The 23,578-nt window shown below is 42.6% G+C and overlaps 1 protein-coding gene across 3 annotated transcripts; it reads right to left on the bottom strand.

The window, feature by feature from the left end:
• Nucleotides 1–4,330: 4,330 nt before the first annotated feature.
• Nucleotides 4,331–23,172, bottom strand: iffo1a (intermediate filament family orphan 1a). 3 transcript variants are annotated; one of them, XM_034094662.2, is made up of 10 exons: nucleotides 23,074–23,161; nucleotides 21,616–22,751; nucleotides 14,545–14,605; nucleotides 14,119–14,214; nucleotides 13,766–13,906; nucleotides 13,511–13,698; nucleotides 13,028–13,145; nucleotides 6,426–6,527; nucleotides 5,159–5,289; nucleotides 4,331–4,526 (listed from the first exon to the last, which is right to left on the bottom strand). In XM_034094662.2, exons 2-10 carry the CDS (start codon nucleotides 22,596–22,598, stop codon nucleotides 4,385–4,387), a joined length of 1,962 nt encoding a protein of 653 aa, XP_033950553.1. In that variant the 5' UTR covers nucleotides 22,599–22,751; nucleotides 23,074–23,161; the 3' UTR covers nucleotides 4,331–4,384. The 3 variants fall into 3 exon arrangements, with proteins under 3 accessions (XP_033950553.1, XP_033950552.1, XP_033950555.1); XM_034094661.2 differs by having other exon boundaries at nucleotides 21,616–23,172; XM_034094664.2 differs by having other exon boundaries at nucleotides 13,511–13,695; nucleotides 21,616–23,172.
• Between the last annotated feature and the right edge of the window lie 406 nt (nucleotides 23,173–23,578).

Here is a 23,578-nt window from a genome sequence, read left to right as displayed (position 1 = left end):
TTCTGATATTTTCGACAAAACTATACTATGTGTCCGGCAGTGGTTCAGTCAGTGGTTCAGTCAGTGGTTCAGTCAGTGGTTCAGTCAGTGATTCAGGCAGTGGTTCAGTGAGTGGTTCAGTCAGTGGTTCAGTCAGTAGTTCAGTCAGTAGTTCAGTCAGTAGTTCAGTCAGTGGTTCAGTCAGTGGTTCAGTCAGTAGTTCAGTTAGTGTTAGTTCAGTCAGTAGTTCAGTCAGTGGTTCAGTCAGTGGTTCAGTCAGTGGTTCAGTCAGTGGTTCAGTCAGTGGTTCAGTCAGTGGTTCAGTCAGTGGTTCAGTCAGTAGTTCAGTTAGTGTTAGTTCAGTCAGTAGTTCAGTCAGTGGTTCAGTCAGTGGTTCAGTCAGTGGTTCAGTTAGTGTTAGTTCAGTCAGTAGTTCAGTCAGTGGTTCAGTCAGTGGTTCAGTCAGTGGTTCAGTCAGTGGTTCAGTCAGTGGTTCAGTCAGTGGTTCAGGCAGTGGTTCAGTCAGTGGTTCAGTGAGTGGTTCAGTCAGTGGCTCAGTCAGTGGTTCAGTCAGTGGTTCAGGCAGTGGTTCAGTCAGTGGTTCAGGCAGTGTTTCAGTCAGTGGTTCAGTCATTGGTTCAGGCAGTGGTTCAGTCAGTGGTTCAGTCAGTGGTTCAGTCAGTGGTTCAGTCAGTGGCTCAGTCAGTGGTTCAGGCAGTGGTTCAGTCAGTGGTTCAGTCATTGGTTCAGTCAGTGGTTCAGTCAATGTTTCAGTCAGTGGTTCAGTCAGTGGCTCAGTCAGTGGTTCAGGCAGTGGTTCAGTCAGTGGTTCAGGCAGTGGTTCAGTCAGTGGTTCAGGCTTGGACTGGGAGCTGGTTGAAGTCTCCGAACAGACCTTAATATGGAGTGTGGACTGCTACTTGGAGAGGTCTCAGTTCACCTCCTGGTCAAATGTCACTGTGTGTGCAATGCATGTGTATGTCGATTTGCTTTTATTTTCAAATATATCTATACATTATGATGTTCCAGACCTTTGCTTGAGGAAATGTTCTCGAACTGGACCTCGTTGAATTTTAATTGAATACCCCTGGTATAGTATGTCGAAAAAAGTACGTTGTAAATATCATGAAAAACGACATAAGAAGTTTTGTATGTAGTTAATCAGAATCATAAAATGAAATGTTTTATTATGTAATAAACATATTTAAAGTATTTTAGTGTATGCAATAAAAGGTTTTGATGTAATAAAAAGTCACACAAAATATGTTTTATGCTATTAAAATAACATAAATATGTCAAAGCAATTCAAAGAAATAAGCATGATATAAAAATACATTTTGTAATTGTTAGACAGGCAATGAGACATAACTGAGTTATTTTATACATTTAACATTTTAGTCTGTAAAGGAAATGTAGATCCAATCTAAGGATCAAGTAACCAATCCAGGACAAATTGTACATTTTATAGTCATTGAGTTAATCATTCAAACACTCTCTTTCAATGTTTTTTATTCTGTGCGATATTTCATTAAATTGATCAAACATTCAGTCTCGTGACAGAAAGAAAACATTAAAGACCTGATTAAAAAAGAATATGTTGTTTGAGTTGTGAAGAGAGAAGGCGATCCAATCTGCACATTATACAGTATTTTGACAACAATCTGGTTATTACAGCAGTGTTCCTCGTGCTTTGCTCAAATGCATTACAATGTATTGCGTCCTGCCGTGTATGTTTCGTGAGGCCTTTAAATCTTTTACACAATTTGATTTATTTCACTTTTCAGATGTTATTTACATTCAGATAGAACAGTTCAGTTAAAGCAGCACTTACACAGTTTCATGAGGTGGGTGATGTTTGCTTCGCTTTAAGTGTTCACTTGCCTTAGCTTTGCTTTCCCTTGACATAAAAGGAATTATTTTACATTGAAGTCCATCTATTTTATCTGGTTACCAGGTGAACATGGCGGGTTATTAACTAAGCAGACATTCATTGGATGAAACATGTTTCAGTGTTTGAAGGGAGGAACGTTGGAACACTCATATCAACAAAGACAGAAAAGCAGGCACAAGCTATTGAACAAATATTCCTTATTTCTCAAAACACCTCCTGCAAAATGGCTTCTTTCCTCTGCGTATTTACACTCATAAACTCACAGGAAACTGGGAAACTCAGCTTAAATTCACTTTTTATCATTGTTGCAGGTGTATTCGCTCTGAAACCCTTTTCAAATTGTACTCATGCCAGATGAACTGAAATATGTCTACATTAGTTGAGAGTAATAGCAATGTAAATACTAAATGAAAGGTATAAAGACAATGTTTATTTGCATTGAGCTTTGCTTAATTTACATTATAGAACATGAAGCTCACAAGCATTAAACACAGCCCTGTTATGTACATTAGTTACAGTATTATGTATCCTTTGCAAACTGTACATTCTTAAAATAGGTTTTAACTTTTGTCAAATAAAAAATGTTAATACCTTTTTGCCTGTTGTTGCCAAACAACTTTAAATAGCATATCACATCATAACATATCACATAGGATTTCAAGAGTAATGCTTTCTTTACACATTAATTCCATTAGCATATTAAGTATAGGTTGGTCTGTCAGAACTGAAACAATTAGTTGTTTAATCAATTGACAGAACAATAATTTCTAAGCATTTTGAATTGTTTGTAATTATTTTAAGCAACAATGCCCCACATGTCACCGGTTCCAGACCCTCAAGTATGAATATTTGCTTGTTTGAGTCTTCTGTGGTAGTAAACTGAAGATAATAAGCTTTTGGCTATCAAGTCATTTTTACTCTTCCTATTTGACATTCTCTAGAAAGTAATTGCAGGATTAATAAATCAAATTAAACATTAGTTACAATCCTATATCTGTCCTTTTATACAAGTTGCCTTCCCAAAATCTAAGATAAACTATTAGATTAGGTTTAAAGAGTTTTTGTGACGGATCTAAAGAAACATTATCTAAATATCTCCTCAAATAAATCATTGTTTGAAATTAGGACTGCTTGACATTGGACGTTGCCGATATCCAATATAGGCAGATGTTTTTTCCACCTAATTATCAAACTTCTGTTGAGGAATTTAATATTAATATGCCTACTGTAATCGTGATGGCCCACTGGCAGATACAGACATAAAATACAATGCAAAATGTTCGCCGGGCAAAATATAAGAAAACTACTTCAAATTCTGTCATAACAGAGGAAAGCCTCATATATGGCCGACACTCGATTTAAAGCTTTCAAAGCAGCTACTTTATCATCGTGAATTTCTATTTCATATACAGAAATCTGAGGTGGAGTTCTCAAATATGCACTTTTAAATGATTACTAATTAATAGAAAGATGAATTGCTTAATGATGCATTTTCTGGACAGTGTTCCTGAATAACTTTCACTTTAGTGCAGAGAAGGAGTGATACTTCTAAAATGTGGGGAATCAGTTTAAGGCAAGTAAGGCTTTGATAGTTCAACATCTGTCAAACAGGATCTTCTAATTTAGATCCTAACTTAACGTTCAGTAATATCCCAGAAAAGTGGCAATTGGGTCTCTGCTATACTTGCATATGACAGAATGACATACAATGAAATAAAATCACACAGTAAGAAAAAGCACTTATTGATGGTAAATAATAAGTAAAACTGTTCAAAGAGCATTAGTGTGCTAACGTGTGCGTCGCTGCCTCTCTGTGCGCCTGCAGCTGAAATAAATGAGAACAGAAACTGTGCGAACAATCAGATATATTAAGCTCATTGTGCAAAATAAAAATGGTCCTTTTATTCAACAAACAGAACCAGTAAAAAAATGTCTAAGTGCCATTTTGTTCTGTTTGACCTTCACTGAGGTGCAGTTACAGCTGATAGTCATGGGAGGGCAGCAGTGGGACATCAAGAGAATTGTTTTTTGCTTTTTTTATGAAGCTCAAATCTTTTTATATTTTACCATAAGGTAAAAGTGTTGCAAGCACATTCGGTTTTCTTTCTTTGTTTTAATTTTCCTGCTCAGGCTGGCGGCAAGTGAAAATGACCAAACATCAGACCGGATGCTTTCAAAGAGAACATTTGACATCTGCTGGTTTTAAAGCAGCAGATGTACACCTAATCACTTTCGGTGTGTGGAAGTTTCATGGTGAGTGAAAACAACCACCATTTAAACTCATCACTGAATGAAGAAAAGAGATTTGGAGTGATTATTTACCAGCAGTATGTGTGTGTGTGTGTGTGTGTGTGTGTGTGTGTGTGTGTGTGTGTGTGTGTGTGTGTGTGTGTGTGTGTGTGTGTGTGTGTGTGTGTGTGTGTGTGTGTGTGTGTGTGTGTGTGTGTGTGTGTGTGTGTGTGTGTGTGTGTGTGTGTGTGTGTGTGTGTGTGTGTGTGTGTGTGTGTGTGTGTTTCAGGGTTTCCTCCAGGTGAGGAGGGGGGTGGCAGCGTTGCGGTAAGGTTTGCTCGCCTCAGACTCGCCGGGGAGGGCGGGTATCTTCTTCTCCTCGCTGTCGGAGTCGTCCACCGTCAGGGGGGTGAGCGAGGGCGACTTCCTGCAGAGGGAGAAGAGTATCTGAACTCTAGTTTTTGTCTGAAGCATAAATGTTTCCTCCACATTGAATCCACACAGAATAATTTACCTTTGCTTTTTCAGTTCAAACACTACATTTGTTATGTATTTGGCCTTTTACAATCATCTCAATATGATGGACTGCTCATTAGTTTAAATAGGTAACATGACCTTCACCCATAACAAAAGGTAAACAATACAACCTACCTATTTCTAAAACTTTAATGTTGTGTACTTTTGCTAACACATTTAGTTAAAGGGGACCTATCATGCAAAATGCACTTTTTGATGTCTTTTATACATAAATATGTGTCCCCGGTGTGTTTGTCTCACAAAGTGTCAGAAAACAAACCCCTCCCTCTTTTCCTCCGTACCCACACCTCAAGGGGGGGTGCTAACAAGCAGATCCGGATGTTTCGCTCCTATAACGTCATTGGCGACATCCGGCCCACGTGACACAACAGCAAGTTTACTTGGGTGTTCCCGGAGATGGTTGTGTGGGATGGACCTGATACAATGCATTGATAAAAAGCTCAGTAGGCTACTTTTCTTATTAACTAGAAGCATGATGAACTGAAGTGTTGTTTATTGATAAGGAAGTTATATAAAACAAACCCGTCTCCGCTCTGTGTGAGGAGTCTCCTGCAGGTCTCCATCTGGACGTCCAGGCCTCTCTTCATGGAGCACATCTCCATGTACTCGTGCAGGTGGAGGTTCATGTCGCTCTTAGCTGTAGCCAGCTCCAGCTGAACAGGAGGGGAAACAAAACCACAGTTACATTTCTATGACTGACACTAGACACTCAGCATTGATACTATTTTATGTTGTGAAATGGGAGAAGCTATTTTTGCTCCTCTGTTTCTAGAAGTGAAAGCCAGTCATTTTTCCCATAAGGAATTGTAACGTGACTCGCAGTTGGAGCACTTCAATGACATTCATCCTGAAACTCTTCAGTGGAATTATCAGTGCAAAAGATTAAGAAATGAGTTGGAAAATATCTGGTTCTTTGATTGGAAAAGACAAGGATAAAAGTGTGGATGGTAACTATGGCTTCCAAGGTGCATATCAGCTGGAAACATCCTATCATGGGTTTACAATTGGATACTTGCACAGACACAGTGTCACACTCCCAGGTTTTTTGTTGTTTTGGGACGTCTGGGATCCGTCCCTTGAGGGGGGGGGTTCTGTCACACTCCCAGGTTTGTCACGGTTTTAGTGTTGTCTGTCTGGTTATGGGTTTTGTAAGTCTGTTCATTCTGTGTTTTGTCTGGTCCTCCTCCCTGTCATTAGTTTCCCTGGTGTGTCTGATTGTCTCATTGTGTTCACCTGTTGCCCTTGTGTTTCTCCCTCCCCTGCCCAGCTGTGTCTTGTCCTGTGATTACCCTTCTGTGTATTTAGTCTAGTCTTCCCCTGTGTTCCATGTCGGTTCATTGTTTCCCCTCCATGTGATTCCACGGTCTGTGTTCCTTGTGCTGCTCGTTGGTTTTGGATATTTTGGATACTGCCTTTTTTGCCACAGCTTTATATTATTTAATAAAGCTCGCTTTTCGTTAAATTCTGCATTTGAGTCCTACCTGCTTCACCCAATCGTAACACACAGTTTGCAGATAGAATACATTACATTTTAAATTCTTCCTCAATTGTGGGTGACAGGTAATGATTTCAACATCAACATCAACATGCCAAAATGACAGAGAGAAACACATTTAAATGGTAAACCCAACAACCGTCCAAACAAAATGTTAACTCTAATATTCTAATAAAAACATGAATACGTCAGTTCCAATAATAAAACATTATGGACGCCAGCCTTTGGACCCAGTATGAGAGGTGAATCCTCACAATGTAACGTAACACACAGAATGCATGGAAACAGACTCGCCTCTATCTGGTCGATGGTCTCCTGGTATTCCTTCTCTCTGGATCTGAACATGCACTCTGTGTTTTTGATCACCTCCTCGATGGACTCCTCCTGCTGCTGCAGCTGCAGGCAGAGAGTGGAAACAATAGGACTGGAGTTAGCAGCAGTCATTATATTTCAATATTTATAAAATGTTTTGCAGATAACGGCTGTTAAAAGAAAAAAAAGTCCATGTTGAGGTAGTTTATTGAGTAAAGCCAAATAACAAAAGAGTGCATTCTTACAAACTTGGGAAGCATTTTTTGAAATGTTGGAGTATTTATGAAAGTCCAACAGTATATTAGTTGATTCGATTTGCTTGGTCTTTAGATGCTTCACAAATGATGTGACAACTCAGGAAAACATTGACATCAAAATACTTGAACTACTCAATCAACCCATGCTTAATTATATAGCGACTGAGAAGTTCAAGTATATGAAAGTATGTTTTCTAACTGTCTAATAAACTGTAGGTGGCAGACTATCCAAATTGGTCTTAACCAATTTATTTTAAATAAGTGATCATAACTAAAAGAAACACAAATATTGAAGAGTTGACAGATTAATTGAAATACTATAATACTGTCAAAAAGTGATGTTTGAGCAGCGAAAAGAAGACACAACCGGTGTGAGTGTATCACAGGTGAGTTAAGATAATCTGTTTTCTTTTCAGCTCCTCACTAAGCAGATCAGGTCCTTAGCCTCTTTGGATTATCTGGTTGAAAACGGATCACAAGGAAAGACTGGAGCGTCACCAGACTGAACTCAAACACCACAGTGCATCAGGTCAGGACAGAGGGACAGGGGACATCTGAACGGAGAGGGAACACCGAGCGTCACAGCACGCATTCAAACTGCTGAAGGGTATAGTTTCCTCTAATGTTGCTATGTTTCACTCTTCAAAGATTCAAAGGTTTTATTGTCATATGCACAACGCTTCAGTGTAGAAATGGCAATGATATTCTTCTGACCTGAGCTCCTCCAACAATGCAACATATATAGTAAAATACAAAAATACAAAATAAAAAGTAGTGCAAAAAGTCTATCTATTACTATTTGTGGTTTTGAACAATTCAAGATGAAATATTTGAGGGTAACAATGAATTGTACTCTATTTACTTTATGACAGAGGTTTAACTTATAACACTTATGTTGGCTTCAATAAGGGTCAATATGATTTGAAAGTAAAACAATTAAGTGCTTCTGAGACCAGGCCCGCCTTAACCTGCCCTCAGGCCCTGGGGCTGATAGGTTTTGTAGGCCCCCTATTTTTTTTTATTATTATTTTTTTATTATTGTATTTAAACAACAAATCAAAGTCATTTCTAGCCTCGGCAGGCTCAGTGATCGCACACAACACACACACACACACACACACACACACACACACACACACACACACACACACACACACACACACACACACACACACACACACACACACACACACACACACACACACACACACACACACACACACACACACACACACACACACTGCACTATTCATGTTGTTACCGCAGCAGTACTTGGAGCGGCCAAAAAAGCAGAAGAAAGGCCTGCATCACAGCAATAATTCATGACTCATCATATCAAAAATAGTCTTTATTTTTTTGGGCTAATACCAAATCCTATTATAACAAAAAACGTTTCCATATTGGGTTTGCTTATGAGGATTACTGCTCAAAATATTACTTGAACGATATAACATTGGAAGTAGTTTTCTTGCACACCCAAATAATAAAGTAAAACATTGATAATCTCCTATTGTTTTTATTTAGTTATTGAGTTACTAAAGTTTAAATACAACGTTTAAGTTCTTAATCTACATAAAGCCATACACTCTAGTTTAACGTTTTTTTTGTATCTGCTGCTGTCTGATAACAAAATCTACAACATATTGTAGCAACAAACATTCAAAAGTATTTGCAGGGACTGGACTGTTTATGTGCAGCTGTTTGTTCTGTGGTGCTGATAGGAAAGGAAACGGAAAAGGAGATTAGCTGCTGAATATGCCATTGAACACGCACGCACGCACACACGCATGCACGCACACACGCACACACACACACACACACACACACACACACACACACACACACACACACACACACACACACACACACACACACACACACACACACACACACACACACACACGCACACACACCACTAATTCAGCACCATGAACAGCAACATATGGCCTCAATGCCAGGTATCAGATTAACACAAACCTAGTTATGTAAAACGATGCACAACACATTTAAACCTGCAGGCTACTGGGAATCAATGGGAAGCATTGCCTAACCCCTTTAGAAGTGCTTCCGTCTGGTTTTATTTGAAGAAAAAGCCTTTATGATGTTCTTAAAATCCATCTCACGAAGAATGTCATGCTCAATTGACATCAGTGTGAGGTTACTGACTCTGTCTTGCTGCATGCTTGAGCGCAGTCTGTTTTTCACCAAGGCCAGTTTTGAGAATGAACGCTCTCCGCTCACGTTGGTCACTGGCAAAGTTAGGAAGAGCCGTAGAGCTATGTCTGTGTTGGGAAACACTGTATGGAGTTTTCTCCTTCTTAACATTTTCTGTAACTCCACCGCAGACGTGCTGCTCAACTTCTCATTTCGTACCAACTCCCTGAAGTGTACAGCTTCCTCCACAAATTCCTCTTCCAAGTAGGGTGACCAGATCCCAACAAACCAAATGTGGGACAAGGAGTATGGTTGTGTGGGACAATGTGGGACAATGTGGGACACCCTCTCAACAGCACCCCCCAACCCCCGGAAAAAAACCGTAACAAATATATAACAACAGAGCAGAAAGTGAAGTCAAAATGCAGTTTTTTAATAAAGAAAAGTAAACTAAGGCTAACCAAGGCAGCAGGCATTATTCACTTCAAGTGTTTAGAAATGCATCTTCTTAATTCAACTAGTGTATTACCTGTACAAGTAGGCACAACATAAATTAATAGATAAAATAAAACCAACACTGGCCAGGAGGGAACAGAAACATAATAATACATAAAATAAAATAGCTTTCAGTTTTGTCCATCACAGCAACAGAAGGTGGGCCTTCTGTCACCTAGAACCACTGGTGTCTTTGACTCTGTCAAACAACTCTCCACAGAGGCAGGGGCAAGCACATCTGTTATTATGGACGCTGCTTTTGTACGACCACATGACATTTTCTTTACTATCTCAGAGTCTGGAAAAATGGTCGGCGCTAGCTTGTTACCAGTCATTTGACCGGTATGATGGGAGTGTTGCACTGTATGGTAAACACTGGTTATTTCTGCTGCTGTTACCTTGTCTGAGTGACCATCATTTTTTGGTTTGAGGAGGAATGTCTCCATAGAGTGGGATGTCTCTTTTTGAGCGACACGTTTCTTGTGAGAATCGCATTCTCTGTGTCTTTTGACGTCGTATTCACTGCCATGTGAAATTTAAAAATTACTCTTGCAAAGATTGCAAAAAAATCTCTGAGAGTCGCCCTGCACTGGCTGCACCCACGGGTAAGTGTCTTCCCAGTCTTTGTTGTATGTGCATCTTCTTAGCTGTAGTTTCAGTTTCCTCCATTTTCCATAACCTGCTGCGTCGCCTGCGTTCGTTGTTGTTGTTTGGCGGGTGGGGGGGGGGTGTGTGAGTGAGTTACTCTCATTGGTTAACACTTGACCAGCACCCGCCGTGTGTTACAGTTTGATTGACAGCAAACGCAAACCCTGCTTTCTCAACAGCCATTGGATGAATCTGATTTTAAAGAAAAGCGTTTTAGCCAATCAAAATGAAATATGCGGGACATCGTCTCAATTTGCGGGACGCACCAAAAGTCGTGAAAATGCTGTGCAGTCCCGCGCAAAGCGGGACATCTGGTCACCCTACTTCCAAGTCACTGGAGTATTTTTGTTGCAGGCTCCGCGCTGCTGAGCGCAGGTCTTGGGGGGAAATCGAGTGAAATCTGTTTAAAAACCCAAAGTTTTCACACACGTCATTATATGACTGATATCCTCGGTCCAGCTCTGACACTAGCCGGTCAATCACACGGATAAAGACTGATGTACGGAAGCGACTGCGGCCTGACAGCTCGCGGCTCAGATGGATCATCAGCCTGGCTCTTTCTTTTTCTCTTTCGTTGAGTGTCTGCTCTGTACTCATCGGACACGGTGGGGGACATGTTCTTTGCTGCTGTCTCAAAGTTGTCAAACTGATCCCGTAGGCCTGCTACATATTCACGTAATGACCTGACTAGATCCACAGCATTGCAGAGGTCCAATTCCACTGCCTGTAGTGCAGCGCTCACGCCCTGGAAACGTTGGAGAATGGCATTCCACTCTGCCAGTGGGTTCATCTGTTTGATGCGGGCCTGCACGCCTTTGTATGTGCCTGACATATTGCTAGCATTGTCATAACACTGTCCTCTACAGTTATTGATGGCAATGCCCATGTCTCCTAAAACACCAATTACTGAATTGAACAGCGCTTCTCCGGTGTGGCTGGAAATGGGGAGGAATTTGACAAAACGCTCTCTACACAGCCCTCTGGTGATACGTACCGCAGGATGAATGTCAGCTGGTCCACATGTGTGATATCTGGCGTGGAGTCCACACTGACAGAGAAATACTTACCAGTTTTACTCTGCTGATGACTTCATCCAGCAATCCCTGTCCCATCAGCTGTATGAATTCCTCACACACATTTAGTGAGAGGTAGGATGGATTTCCTCTGCCGGCATTTCCGTATTTCTGAATATGGGCTTTTAAAAAAGGATCAAACTGACTGATCAGCTCCATGCTACCCAAATAGTTGCCATTGTTGGTGTCCCCAAACCTGTGGCTGTCACCCCTAAAAGCAAGTCCCCGCTCTGCCAGATACTTGACTACAGTGACAACCCTCTGCAGCACCTGTGTCCAATACTCACACTCCTCATTTCACTGTTGTTTTAGTTCTGAATCCACTGTTCCACGGTCAGCTGTCTGATTAATGAAGGATACCTGGCTTTCCTGTGCATATCACAGCTTTCATATTCGGCTATCCGTTCATTTGCGTGCTTCCAATTAGAGTATCCCACGCTGCCAAATGACGTGTCTCTCTTATCACCAAATAGTTTGCATGCAAAGCAGAAGACACTACCTCGGGATGGTGAGTAACAAAGCCACTCCCTGAGCATACACTCCCCGTTACCCAGCTTGCGCTTGAATAAGCTTCTGGAGAAGTATCTCTTCTGATGCTTGTACTGCTGCTCTGAGGCAGAGAGGTCAGCTTCTCTGTTTTGACACAATTCCGGACCCAATTTCGCCCAGTAGAGAAGCACCTGTTTGTCCATGTTGTTGCCCCAGAGACCTGGGTCAGTGCTGTAGGGGTCGTCTAGTTCTCCTGTATCCTCATTTTCCCGCTTGTCTTCTCCACTCTGCTCTACGCGCGCCTGGTCCTTTGCTCCAGATGAGTGACGTATCGGGCCTCCCTCGTGTATTTGTCCGGATGCCGTTGGCTCCTCTCCACGTAGCAAGTCCTCGTCGTCCTCTCCATCTCCTCCAACAGATAACGTCCCTCCTGTCTGTTTTCCTGTCCCGCTACTCCATCGCTATCAGAACCAGACGGCCTACTTGGCTCCGAGGCCCCGCGCCCGGCATCGCCGCCACCGCTGCCACTCGGTACAGAACTAATCTGTCCTTCCTCCTCATCCAGGTTTACAGGTTTCAAATAACCTGTAAGCTTCGGCATTTTTTGTAATAGCTGCTTGTCTCGAAACTCCTTTTCCCTCAACAATTTCCTTTTCCGAGCGCCACTCTCAAACTTTTTCTTCTCCGACATTTTCTCCTAAACAACCTTCATCTGTCACTCAATCACTCGCAATTTGAATAAGTCACATGTGAAACATATTCTCATTCTGATTGGCTGTTAAGTGGTGCCCACTGACTGTTACGGAGTCATCATCTTTTATGCTGTTGTTATGCCTGCTGTGACGTAAAGTTACTCCGTTCTCCGCTTGTAATGTGTGTTAAAAGCTTCAAAGTTGTATTTATCATCTGAATTTGCCGAAACAAGTTTAATATTCTGAAAGCCAAGACTTTGTTCATTTGAAATCAGATGAAAACAAACTGTAACGGACCCTGCCATGTTATCTATGATTACTATATGCCTTACATTCATAATTTCAGTGGAGGGAGGGGAAGCGGCGCTGTGGAAGAGCAGAGTGGGAGGGAGAGCTGTCTTCTTCCCTTTACAAGCTTCAAAAATGTATTTATCGCGTGATTTTGGAAATAAAAGTTTCATATTCTGAAAGCCAAGACTTTGTTTATTTAAAATAAAAAAGAAACACACGAAATAAAAAATAAAACAATTTTTTTTTTTTTTTTTTTGGCTCATGAGAGGCCCCCAATCTCCGTAGGCCCTTGGGCTTCAGCCCAGGTCATCCCGTGCATTAAGGCGGCCCTGTCTGTGACTAAACACAGTAAAAACAGAAAACTGCGTTACCTGTTTTACATTCTTGTTGTGGAAGCCCAATATGTAAATCATATTTGAGCTATTTCAGAATAATAAAGGCAAACTGAACTCTATTTGTGCCTGTCAGGATTAGTGTGCACGCACCTCTCCCTGTGTTTCCACTCCCAGTGGGTATCCAGGGAAATCCTCCCAGAGCAGAAGGGTTTCCTCTGTTTCCTCCCAGGCCAGGCTGTCACAGTCATCGTCAAACTCACACTCCCTCCTGCACACACACACACACACACACACACACACACACACACACACACACACACACACACACACACACACACACACACACACACACACACACACACACACACACACACACACACACACACACACACACACACACACACACACACACACACACACACACACACACACACACACACACACACACACACACACACACACACACACACACACACACACACACACACACACACACACACACACACACACGCACACACACACACACACACACACACACACACACACACACACACACACACACACACACAATAGGCATGTAATCAAAATGGTTGAACATCAGTATGTGTGTGAATTATAAGCAAACAAACCTACAGCTGATTCAGCATCCTCTGCATCTGCTCGTTGATCTGATTGGCCGACGTGCTACAGGACTCCTCGTCTTTAGCCCCGCCTCCCTCGCTCTCGGACATGCTCAGTTCGTCTCCGTCTCCGCCCTTCGCCGTCTGGCCGCTCGGTTTCCTGGACCGGCCACTCAGAGTGGAGGGGGGCGTGGCCACCTGCTGAAAGGACGCGTGTTGGTTTAAAGGTGGAGGGCTTGTTTCAGGCCTTTTACCAGCCCTCACATACCTGGAACATCTGGACCATGTCCTCACAGTTCCTCTGCTGGGCGACGTCACACAGACGGGCGGTGATGTCGATGCGGCGGCAGATGTCCATGTCCACCTTCATGGCCTTCTCCTGGATCTTACTGTCCAGATCTGACAGGTTCTAATGGAGAGAGAACGGATTACTTCTTCCATTTGTGTTCATTTCTGACAACTTGAAACAGTAGGCCATTGGATAGAGGCATAACAAATAAATTGATCAAAAGGGAAAACATAGATTATGGAATCCAAATTCTTCTACATTTCTGAATCCGATAGTCAGTTTTAAACATTTGAAAAAAAAATGATGCTAACCACAGCTGGCAGCAGACTTACGTTGCTGACGAGTCCTTTGAAGAGAACCAGTTCGGCCTTCAGCTGCTTCACCCTCATCGCCAGCTCATCCTGACACACCTCACTCTCCTGCAGGTCCTACACACACACACACACACACACACACACACACACACACACACACACACACACACACACACACACACACACACACACACACACACACACACACACACACACACACACACACACACACACACACACACACACACACACACACACACACACACACACACACACACACACACACACACACACACACACACACACACACACACACACACACACACATCCTGAATATTTGAGTAAGATGATAACTGAAGGTGCAGCTATAGCTCAGACCGCTTTGATCATTTCATTTATAAAATGGAATATATAGAGTAAGGTTTTCAACACGAGTCCCCTTACCTCCTCCAGTTCAGCCACTTTCTCCTGCATGTCCATCCTGGCTGTGTACTCCTCTTCCCATCTACATACACAAAATATCAATGGCATAATTCAGAGAGAACTTTGCATATCTTGCATCTTATCTTTGTAGCAAAACTAAAGACTAAGATGACCACACACTATTGGTACTTTTCCCCTCTTTTTTCCTGTTTGTTATCTTGGTATCTTTTTTATTTTTCAGCTGACCTCTAAACCAATAGGAGATCCAACAATGATTTGATTGTAACAGATCATTTGAATCTCAGCAGATAACAGTTGAATGTGGAATACTCCTGGCTTATCATCAGGTCAGCTGAGGTGGGATAACATTTAGCCTGTGAAGCTTCCTGGTCTTCCTCTCTGCAGCTTTCAGGCAAACACTCCATGTTACCTCCTGACTGACCTACAGCATGAACGCGCCTCTTACCAGCGAGAGTATTACTCAGCAGGTGTTACATAAAGGAAACCATGCGGTGTGCATGTAGAGCACGAACAGTAAGAAGAGCAAGCTGTAACCCTGAGGAGAGGAGACAGAAATAACAGAGTGACGAGGCCGAGGCCGACATTACACTGCAGGACTACGGGCGTTCTGAAATGCAAGACTTATTATTCCTGATTGATTGTCCCTCTAATGAAATGTGATCTCAGGACAATGTACATTTATAAAAGCGAAACAACACAGGAGACAAAGACACCGCATTAGCACAACAAAGGGCCGACTGAGGGGGTGCTCTTTTGTCCTGAGTAAAGTACAACTGTTAGACTTTGATGACATTCATATCATCATATTTCTCAGTGAATGAACTCCAGGTCCAGAGAGACTGAATCTTTATTGTAAAATTGTGTCTCGTTTCTAAAACTCAAGGTCTCTGATTATACCGATCCAACACCAGAGCCTTCTTTGTCCCATGTTTAGTATCTCTACACCTCAGAGATTTGCCAGATATTATTGTGGCACTAAAAAGTAGTAGAAAGTAGATGTGACATGATGACTGTCACTGAGCGCAAAACAGATACTAAATGTATAATGACATTCACAAATAAACAGCATTTAATGTGAACCTGCATGTTATGATTGGCATCCAATCCATATGTAGAGGTCAGTATCGAATGTGTGTCTCTGTAAAATAAATTGGTGCATTTCCTTATATGCTGTTAATCATCTCTGCTCTTCTGGCTTCTTTCCCATGTTTGAGTCCTCTTTGTCCTTCACAATAACAATGCTCAGCTGGAGCACTGAAATGATGACATCATGTCTCTGGGGGACGACCTCAGATCAGATTGTCTCCATGTCAACAGAGATGATTTCCAATGTGTGTGTTCAACTACAAGTCACAGGGAGGCTGCGTGCTGAGAGAGACTTGTGTTGGATATGAGGAGGATAGCATCACATCTGGTTCATTCAGAGAGGGACTCAGACACAGATGTGATGCGCAGATTGTGTTACATTGAGAGAGCTGACATGTTGTATTGCTCTCTCTGTTTGTCAGTCCCAACACGTGGCTCTGCAGTGAGTCTGCAGGCTGTCATTCTGTTAGACTGGGCACTCAGAAGCCGGCTCATCTAAAACTCATGCAAGAGCTAACATTTAGCAAAAGGTCCTTCCAAAAAATAAAGACATTTACATTATTTTCACTACCCATTGTGTGTTTTATCTGAGATGTTCCCCTGTCATAAGGAGACCGGGCTGCTGCACTGCACACTTGAGCTATGTGATGTCAGCAAATAGTGTGTCATGAAGAGGATGACGTAAATTCAACCTCTACCTCCTGTAGGCTAATGCATGGTGGTGAATGCATGGTGTTTTGAATCACATATGGATTTATTTTTGCCATGTAGCAGTGTATTGGAATACACAAGCCTCATTGGACTGAATTGAATCAAAGACAAAAATAAAACCTTAGGGTGGTGGGGTTTGGGGATGTGGATGATAGCGTGATGATGATGTCAGTGCTGGGCTGACGCTGCAGAGGCTCACATGGGACAGAGAGGAGGAGAGGGGGGGAGGGGGTGACACAAGGTGCGTGCAGGCAGAAGGGTGAGGGAGATGGATGAGGAGTCAACAGGGACAGTAGCAAACAATTCAGGAGAAAACAGAACAAGGCCGCAGAGAGGGAGAGACAGAGAGAGAACACTGAGAGGGAGGCACGGGGTAAGAGATAAAGCAGAGAGGAGAGATGGCAGACTGACATCACTGTTGGCGTTCACAGGCTAGTGCTGCATTGCAGGTAGCAGGACAACACCCAGCTGAGAGGAAGAAGAAGAGGAGATGGAGAAAGACAAGAGGAAGAAGAAGAGCAGGAAAGAAAGGAGAGGAAGAGGGGAGCCTGCAGTGTGAGGACGATCAGGACAGACAGTTCCTCCCTTCAGACACACAGGCAGCAAAACACTCGGAGCTGAATTAAGACACTCTTTTTTTCAGCTTAATGGATTGATAATAATAAAGTTGTGATACGGAGGAAGCTGCTGGTTCTCAGAAATACTTAGAAACACAGCTCTGACTTCAATCAAGGGCAGGGAGGTCGTGTTCTTAAGTAAATCAGTTCTGATATTAGTTTTGTCAAATTGGTGTTTTTAGAAATCATAGTTTATATTCTATGGTTAATAACCAGGGGATATACTTATGAGTAAGTTCCAGTGCTTTAGGTCAAATGAGTTTACATTTGACAACTTATCTACCGAAATATGGCTCTTTATCTGATTTCTCTGTCAGTATTTTATTCCTAGCAGTTTAGAGAAGGCCATTTCGTTTTTTTGTCAAATTGTCTGGGGTGTACGGAGCCCTGGAGGGTTCATAGAGAGAACAAATACATAAAACGAGGCCACGTTTAATTAATTCGTGCGCACAAGATGTAATTCGTGGCCTCAATTTAAATAAATACATTTTTTGCGCATTTGTTTTCCGAAGATATTATGATAGTGGCGTTCATTCCGGTGCACTCCGACAGCATTTAGCACTAGCCTACATCGAGATTAAGATTAAACAAACTTCTTTCACTTGGGAATACACATATGGAGTTAGCAAGATGTGTGTAAATTACTGTTCATGGTCATTTGAAAACAAATGTCGGTGTCGGACACACACATACACCGAACACACACATCCACACAGAGCTGAGTTGAGCAGAGCACAAACACATCATGTATCATTTCACCCATAGCAACAACAACTTCCTGTCAACAGCGTAAACTCGCCTTCAAAATAAAAGCATCTAAATAAAACAGGAAGTTAACCTAAATTACATTTAAGACTATTATGCAACTGCAACGAAAGTAACAAAAACAATGTCATATCCTTTTCAGTTTCCCAGAACACAAATTGGATTATTATTATCTCCTTCATAAAACGAGTAATAGGGGGAATAAACGGACAGTTCGAGGTGTGTGTGTGTGTGTGTGTGTGTGTGTGTGTGTGTGTGTGTGTGTGTGTGTGTGTGTGTGTGTGTGTGTGTGTGTGTGTGTGTGTGTGTGTGTGTGTGTGGCTAAAGCTCCTTACACACCAAACTGACACCAAAGAACACGTCCCTACGTCGCCTCACGTCGCCTCACGTCTCCTGCGTCTTGGCCATGTTTCGCACTGGAACACACCGCAAAGACTTCAGCCGACGGCCAAGTTGCACTTACGGACTGCGCATGCGTGAGTGGCAATAACTCTCCTTACCAGCAGGCGGCGGTAGTGTGTATTCGTCATTCAAAAGAGGCAACAACCGGACGACAGACTGCTTGATATAAACAAACAACAAATAGCGTGTGCGTTCCATTTTCACTCTACAGCGAGAAGCTCATGGGGCTTTCCCGAACCTGTGTCGAGAGCTGGAGTTCAATGAAATCTCAGATTTGCCTTCTTAATAGTTTGTTTTGGTCCCTCACTTCCATTTCGCTTCTCATGCTCTGATTCGCTAGCTGAACAGCCAATCGGAATCAGAGTGATTTCTTTTAGCCGACGGCCTTTGGCCGACAGCCTACCGATTCAACATGTCGAATTGGTGGCGGAAGGTGTCTGCACGGCCGAAAAGACACGACGGTGCAGTAAACACCAATCTGAGTAGGGCGACAGGACGCTCATCGACGGCCCGACATCTATCGACGCCGAAAATCCGCTCGGTGTGTAAGGACCTTAAAACGTAGCAGCCTCGATCTCTATTCAGCTGTTCTAATGAAGGTAAACACAGTGAAGGCGCTGCGTAAAAGACACAGCTCTCTGCGCGCAGATAGCAGATACTCTGAGAGCCACGGACATGAATTCATAGATCAAGGCAGACTGGTTCACAGACTCTCCTGTTTTGCGAATCCGGTGCTTAAACAAATATAGCTCTACACGTCTGGCCGAAATGTCCCTAAAATGAAGTCCGAGTTTGAAATATATCTCAAATAATGTATGCACTGCCATTTCCCCACATAAACATAACAGTCTGCAATGAAACGGTTGTCTCCGGTGCGCTCCACTTCCTATTTGGCGCACGAAAAACTATCTTGTGCGCACAAAAAATTATCTCGTGCCGGTTCTCGTAGTATCGTGCGCACAAATTAATAAGCCTCGTTTTATTTAAATTGAGGCCACGAATTACATCTCGTGCGCACAAATTAATAAAACGTGGCCTCGTTTTATTTATTTGTTCTCTCTATGAACCCTCCAGGGCTCCGTCGGGGTGTCATAATGGACTCATGTCTTCTGTTGTTCTAAATGACATGGCTCCAGCCTACATATTAACACAAAAGGCTCCTGGATATTTTAAGAATATCTTAGGTTTATCTTTTATTTCAGAATCCGAGAGTCAACAAATCAAAACTGTAGAAAGATTCTTAATTAGGTTTCTATATGAGGTACTTATCGATAATTGAGCATGCAGCAAAATGAACCTCTCTGATTGGTTGTGTCAATGACTTATAGTTGACTTTTATCTTGCATTTCCAGGTTTTTTTCAAAAGACACATTATTTGAAAATACAGTGGATCATCTTTTTTTACTGATGAGTCAAGCGGGGTATCTTTGTATCATCCAACTTGAATTAGACCAACTTGAATCATTTAACATAAGCTGTTCACGTGGAATGGACACCTGGAAGTCCTTAAATCACAACTCTATGATGACCTCATGATGTGAAATACAAACTATAGCAACGTGCACATCTGCGTTCCTAATGACTCATACAATGTAACCTTAAAGTATGTCTAACTTTATAAACAAATAAAATAACATAGCCTATGTTTCAAGCCCTTATCGGCTCTTCGGCAGGTGCAAATGTTTAGGAAAAAAAAAGTAAATGTTTCAAAGGCAATATTTATATGATCTGTTTTGTGCTTACAACTCATTTTGTATGGTAGAGATTATAAAAGCAGCACTCTGTGAAATGCTGCCAAATTGAAGGAACTGTGAACCTTTTCTATCTCCAGATCCCTTGAAAAGCACAACACCCAGAGTGTTGCTGTTGCTCGCTCTGAAATCGATGTGACTGAGGGTTTGTCCTGCAGTGGCGTCCTACCTCAGCAGACTGAAGCAAAAGCACTGAGGTCAGTGCTTTTTAGCATAAAGCAGCAGAGTGTGTTGAAACAGGTCAGTGCGAACAAAACAGAAACTGCATGCTGAGCAAAACCCCTCTCAGACCAATAGGTTTGTGTGTCATAGACCTAAACACTTCAAATTAAAACAGTTGCCTTGTATTGATATACTTTATGAATAATTCATGACATTCTGCTCGGCACACAAAGATTTTGTTCTTTGTTTTTGTTGTTCTTTCTGTCAAACCTATAATATCTAGTAAAACAGATGCGACAAAGTATATGGGTTCAATAATACTGTATATATAATACCACTATTCCTTATAGACCTTAAAGTACAAAGATGCACATTAAAAGTGAGGAACTGTTTACAGTAGAACAAATCAATGTCACATGCATGCAATAATAAATGCCCTTGCTTTGAGAGGATGCACTTATTAGGTTGCTTTAGGCAAAATCATCTGTGAAATAAATGTAATGTACACATCCTGTAAACCTTGCCTTACAGTAGCAGGCCTGCTCAGCATTTTGCTGCACTTCTGCCGATGACTCAATACAAGCAGAGGAAGTGATTGCTACCTCAGCAAACTGTTTGGCAACATCCTTGTGTGGGGTGACACATTCATATCAGTCAATTATAGTTCAGCTCTTCAGAGCCATTGGTGGATAAAAACCTCAAAATAAATGGTGGAGCGGGAGCTACACCTTTGCAGTAAGGTGGGAAATCAGCTCTAATAAAATACATGCCACTGACAGACTTTACATTTTGAACATCTATACAACATGAAGCAAGACAAATAAGTTCCTGAAACACAACATGAGTACAATAAGAGTATAAATATGTTGTTGAGAGCTGATGACCAACCAAGATGAGATGCAACTGAACATCTTAAATAAGGTATCCCTGCATACAAAAAATATGAAGATGATAATATCAAAAAAATAAAATGTACTAATACAGCTTTTTGAATTCCCTGGGGATGTTCACAATTACCCCCATAAAGGAAATGACCAATATTTCCATACCATCTCTCTGAGTTAGATCATGACAATAGGATCACTGTTATTGTAATATCCACTTATTATTTCCCTGAATATCAAGGCAAACTAATTCAAATGTGTATGCTATTAGTCAGGTGTTCATATTTGTGTGTTATAATCTTCACAGCCAACTTGTATATTTTTTTGAATGCTGTTTTTTTCCCTATTTTGAGATGTTCACATTTTAGAATAGTTTATTTCTACTCTTTTAATTTCTACTTATGTGCAATGCCTTGATTTAAGGTAAGATAAGATGTACTTTATTGATCCCAATTTGGGAAATGTTTGAATTTTTATGCTGCTGCAACGAAAACATTTCCCGATTTGGGATCAATAAAGTATACCCACAAAAATAAGCCATACCAAGAAACTCAAAGTCACTTAAAGTTTACACTGCATCAGAAATCAGACACTTGAATGCTAAAATGTCTGCATTATATTCTATGAATCAAACAATCCAGTCATGTTAAAAGTGTACATGTGACACACTTTAAGGTTAAAAACAACCCTTACCTTCTCTTGTACTCGTCTCTCTCCCTCTTCACCTTGGCCAGCACGTTGTTCAGGGCCCTGATCTCCGGTGTGATGGTGTCGACCTGGACCCCAACCCCGTCCGGCTGTGTCCAGGGGGCCCCAGGGCCCGTGGCGCAGGACTCCCTCCCGGAGCCAAACCGGCGGCTGTGGTTGAAGGACCAGAGCGTCCCGGGGAGGAAGCGGGGGGGCGGCGCGGTGATGAAGTTGGTGTTCGTCCCGGAGTGAGAGGTGTACTTCTCGTTGATGTTGGTGAAGGTTTTGGAAGGGTCCATTGGACTCAGGGCCGGGCTGATGGAGAAGCCGGAAGTGGTGAGGTTGGAGTTTGAATCCATGGACAGTGAGCTCGGGTTCAGGTTATTCCCCAGCAGGTGTTTGTTGTCAAAGAGAGGATGGGGGTTCAGGGTGGGGGAGAGGAGGCCGCCGGGCAGGTAGGCCGAGTTGTTGGCGTTGTGGAGCGAGATGAGTCCCGGTCTGGCTTGGATAGGCCCGATAAATCCAGTCTGGACCCCCATGTCTTTAGTCTGCGGCTTCTGGTGTCCATCCCCCCCACCGTTATCCTCCAGAGCCTGCTGCAGCTGCTTCTCCAGCACTTTGTTTCTGCGCTCCAGCTCGTGCACTTTGGCCAGGAAGCAGCGGAAGCGCAGGTTCAGGGTCTTCAGGACGCTGATGTTGGAGCCCAGGTCGTTGCGCAGCGCCGTGGCCGCGGGGGGTCCGCGGTGCAAGGGGTTGCTCAGGTGCAGGTAGGTGAGGCCCGACGGCGGCAAGGAGCCCAGGTCCAGCCCGGACAACCCATCAGGCCCGAAGCCTCCGTGGTCCCCCAGGAAGTAGCCCGGCTCCATCATAGCGGAGTCGTTCTGGCCCGGCATCTGGTGGTGGTGCTGCTGCGGGGCCAGGAAGCCGCTATCCCCCAGGGCCAGATTCATGCTCGAATAGGAAAATCTGAAGTGCTCGAAATCCGGCATGAACCCAGACTTCTGCAGTCTATCGTCAACAGTTCAAATTGTTTTGTCTATAAACTAATTATAGTCCCAAACCGGAATGAGGCCCAGCTGCCTTGTTTTTGCCCCCCTTACTGGTCACACCAGATGCTCACCTTTACGCAGAGGAGCTGTGGCCTAAAGTCAGATGACGGGGGTTAAAAATGATTCTTTACGGGTCTAAAATCGCAGCAAAAATAACAACCCCCCAATAGGATATTATAGTAAACCTATCGCGATGAGCTGTGAAGTATAAATGTTATAATAAAGTACAAATAGAAGCCTCTAAACTCGCAGACACACCGCTGGTCGCTGCAGCAAAATAAGATGACTGAGTTTACTTTTACGCAGGACTAAATTCTAGTCGAGAGATCTCAGTGGCGACGCGCACTATCACAAACTGTTTATTCTAAGCCCCTAGAATGAAGATTTATTGAAGCCACAACCAAAATGTACGCACCTGCCAGACCGAGGAGGAAGCATTCACTTTGGCACCAGATAATGAGGTGAATGAGCCCGAGGAGAGTGTAGCAGCGGTGCAGCAGAGCTCAGCGATAAACACAAATGACTGAATGATGCGTTCACTTACCAGACTGACTGTAGAAGAGGAGCAGTGATCAGTGTGCAGTCTGGCTCAGATACCGTAGTGACTAAAGTAGAGGTGCACCTGTGGTAAAGCAGCCCAGGGGGATTTAAAACTTCCTGGATATGGTGAATGGATGGTAACGTTACATAAAGGAAAGTGTTTTAAAATAAAAACGTTAAAGACAAATATCCATATATTTCCCAGACTTAACAGTGGTTGCAGCTGAATAAACTATTAGCTAACTCCTTCTACCAAGGAAGCATTATGTAGCACACATGAATAATGTTTACAGGATTTTAGCTTGATAGGTAACCAATTAACCTTCTCACACAAATCACCCATCCTTCTTAATACATGTTTAGTGACTACAAAACACTTT

The sequence above is a fragment of the Pseudochaenichthys georgianus genome, chromosome 11, assembly GCF_902827115.2.
Source record: "Pseudochaenichthys georgianus chromosome 11, fPseGeo1.2, whole genome shotgun sequence".
Taxonomy (NCBI): domain Eukaryota; kingdom Metazoa; phylum Chordata; class Actinopteri; order Perciformes; family Channichthyidae; genus Pseudochaenichthys; species Pseudochaenichthys georgianus.
The sequence above is the reverse complement of the archived record's forward strand: the minus strand, read 5'-3'. Positions and strand labels throughout refer to the sequence as shown.

Coding starts and splice junctions, on each gene's coding strand:
- iffo1a (XM_034094661.2), bottom strand. CDS start 22,598: ATGCCGGATTTCGAGCACTTCAGATTTTCCTATTCGAGCATGAATCTG. Junction 14,606..21,615: donor AGAGACGAGTACAAGAGAAG/GTAAGGGTTGTT, acceptor TTGTGTATGTAG/ATGGGAAGAGGAGTACACAG. Junction 13,907..14,118: donor TCAAAGGACTCGTCAGCAAC/GTAAGTCTGCTG, acceptor TCTCTCCATTAG/AACCTGTCAGATCTGGACAG.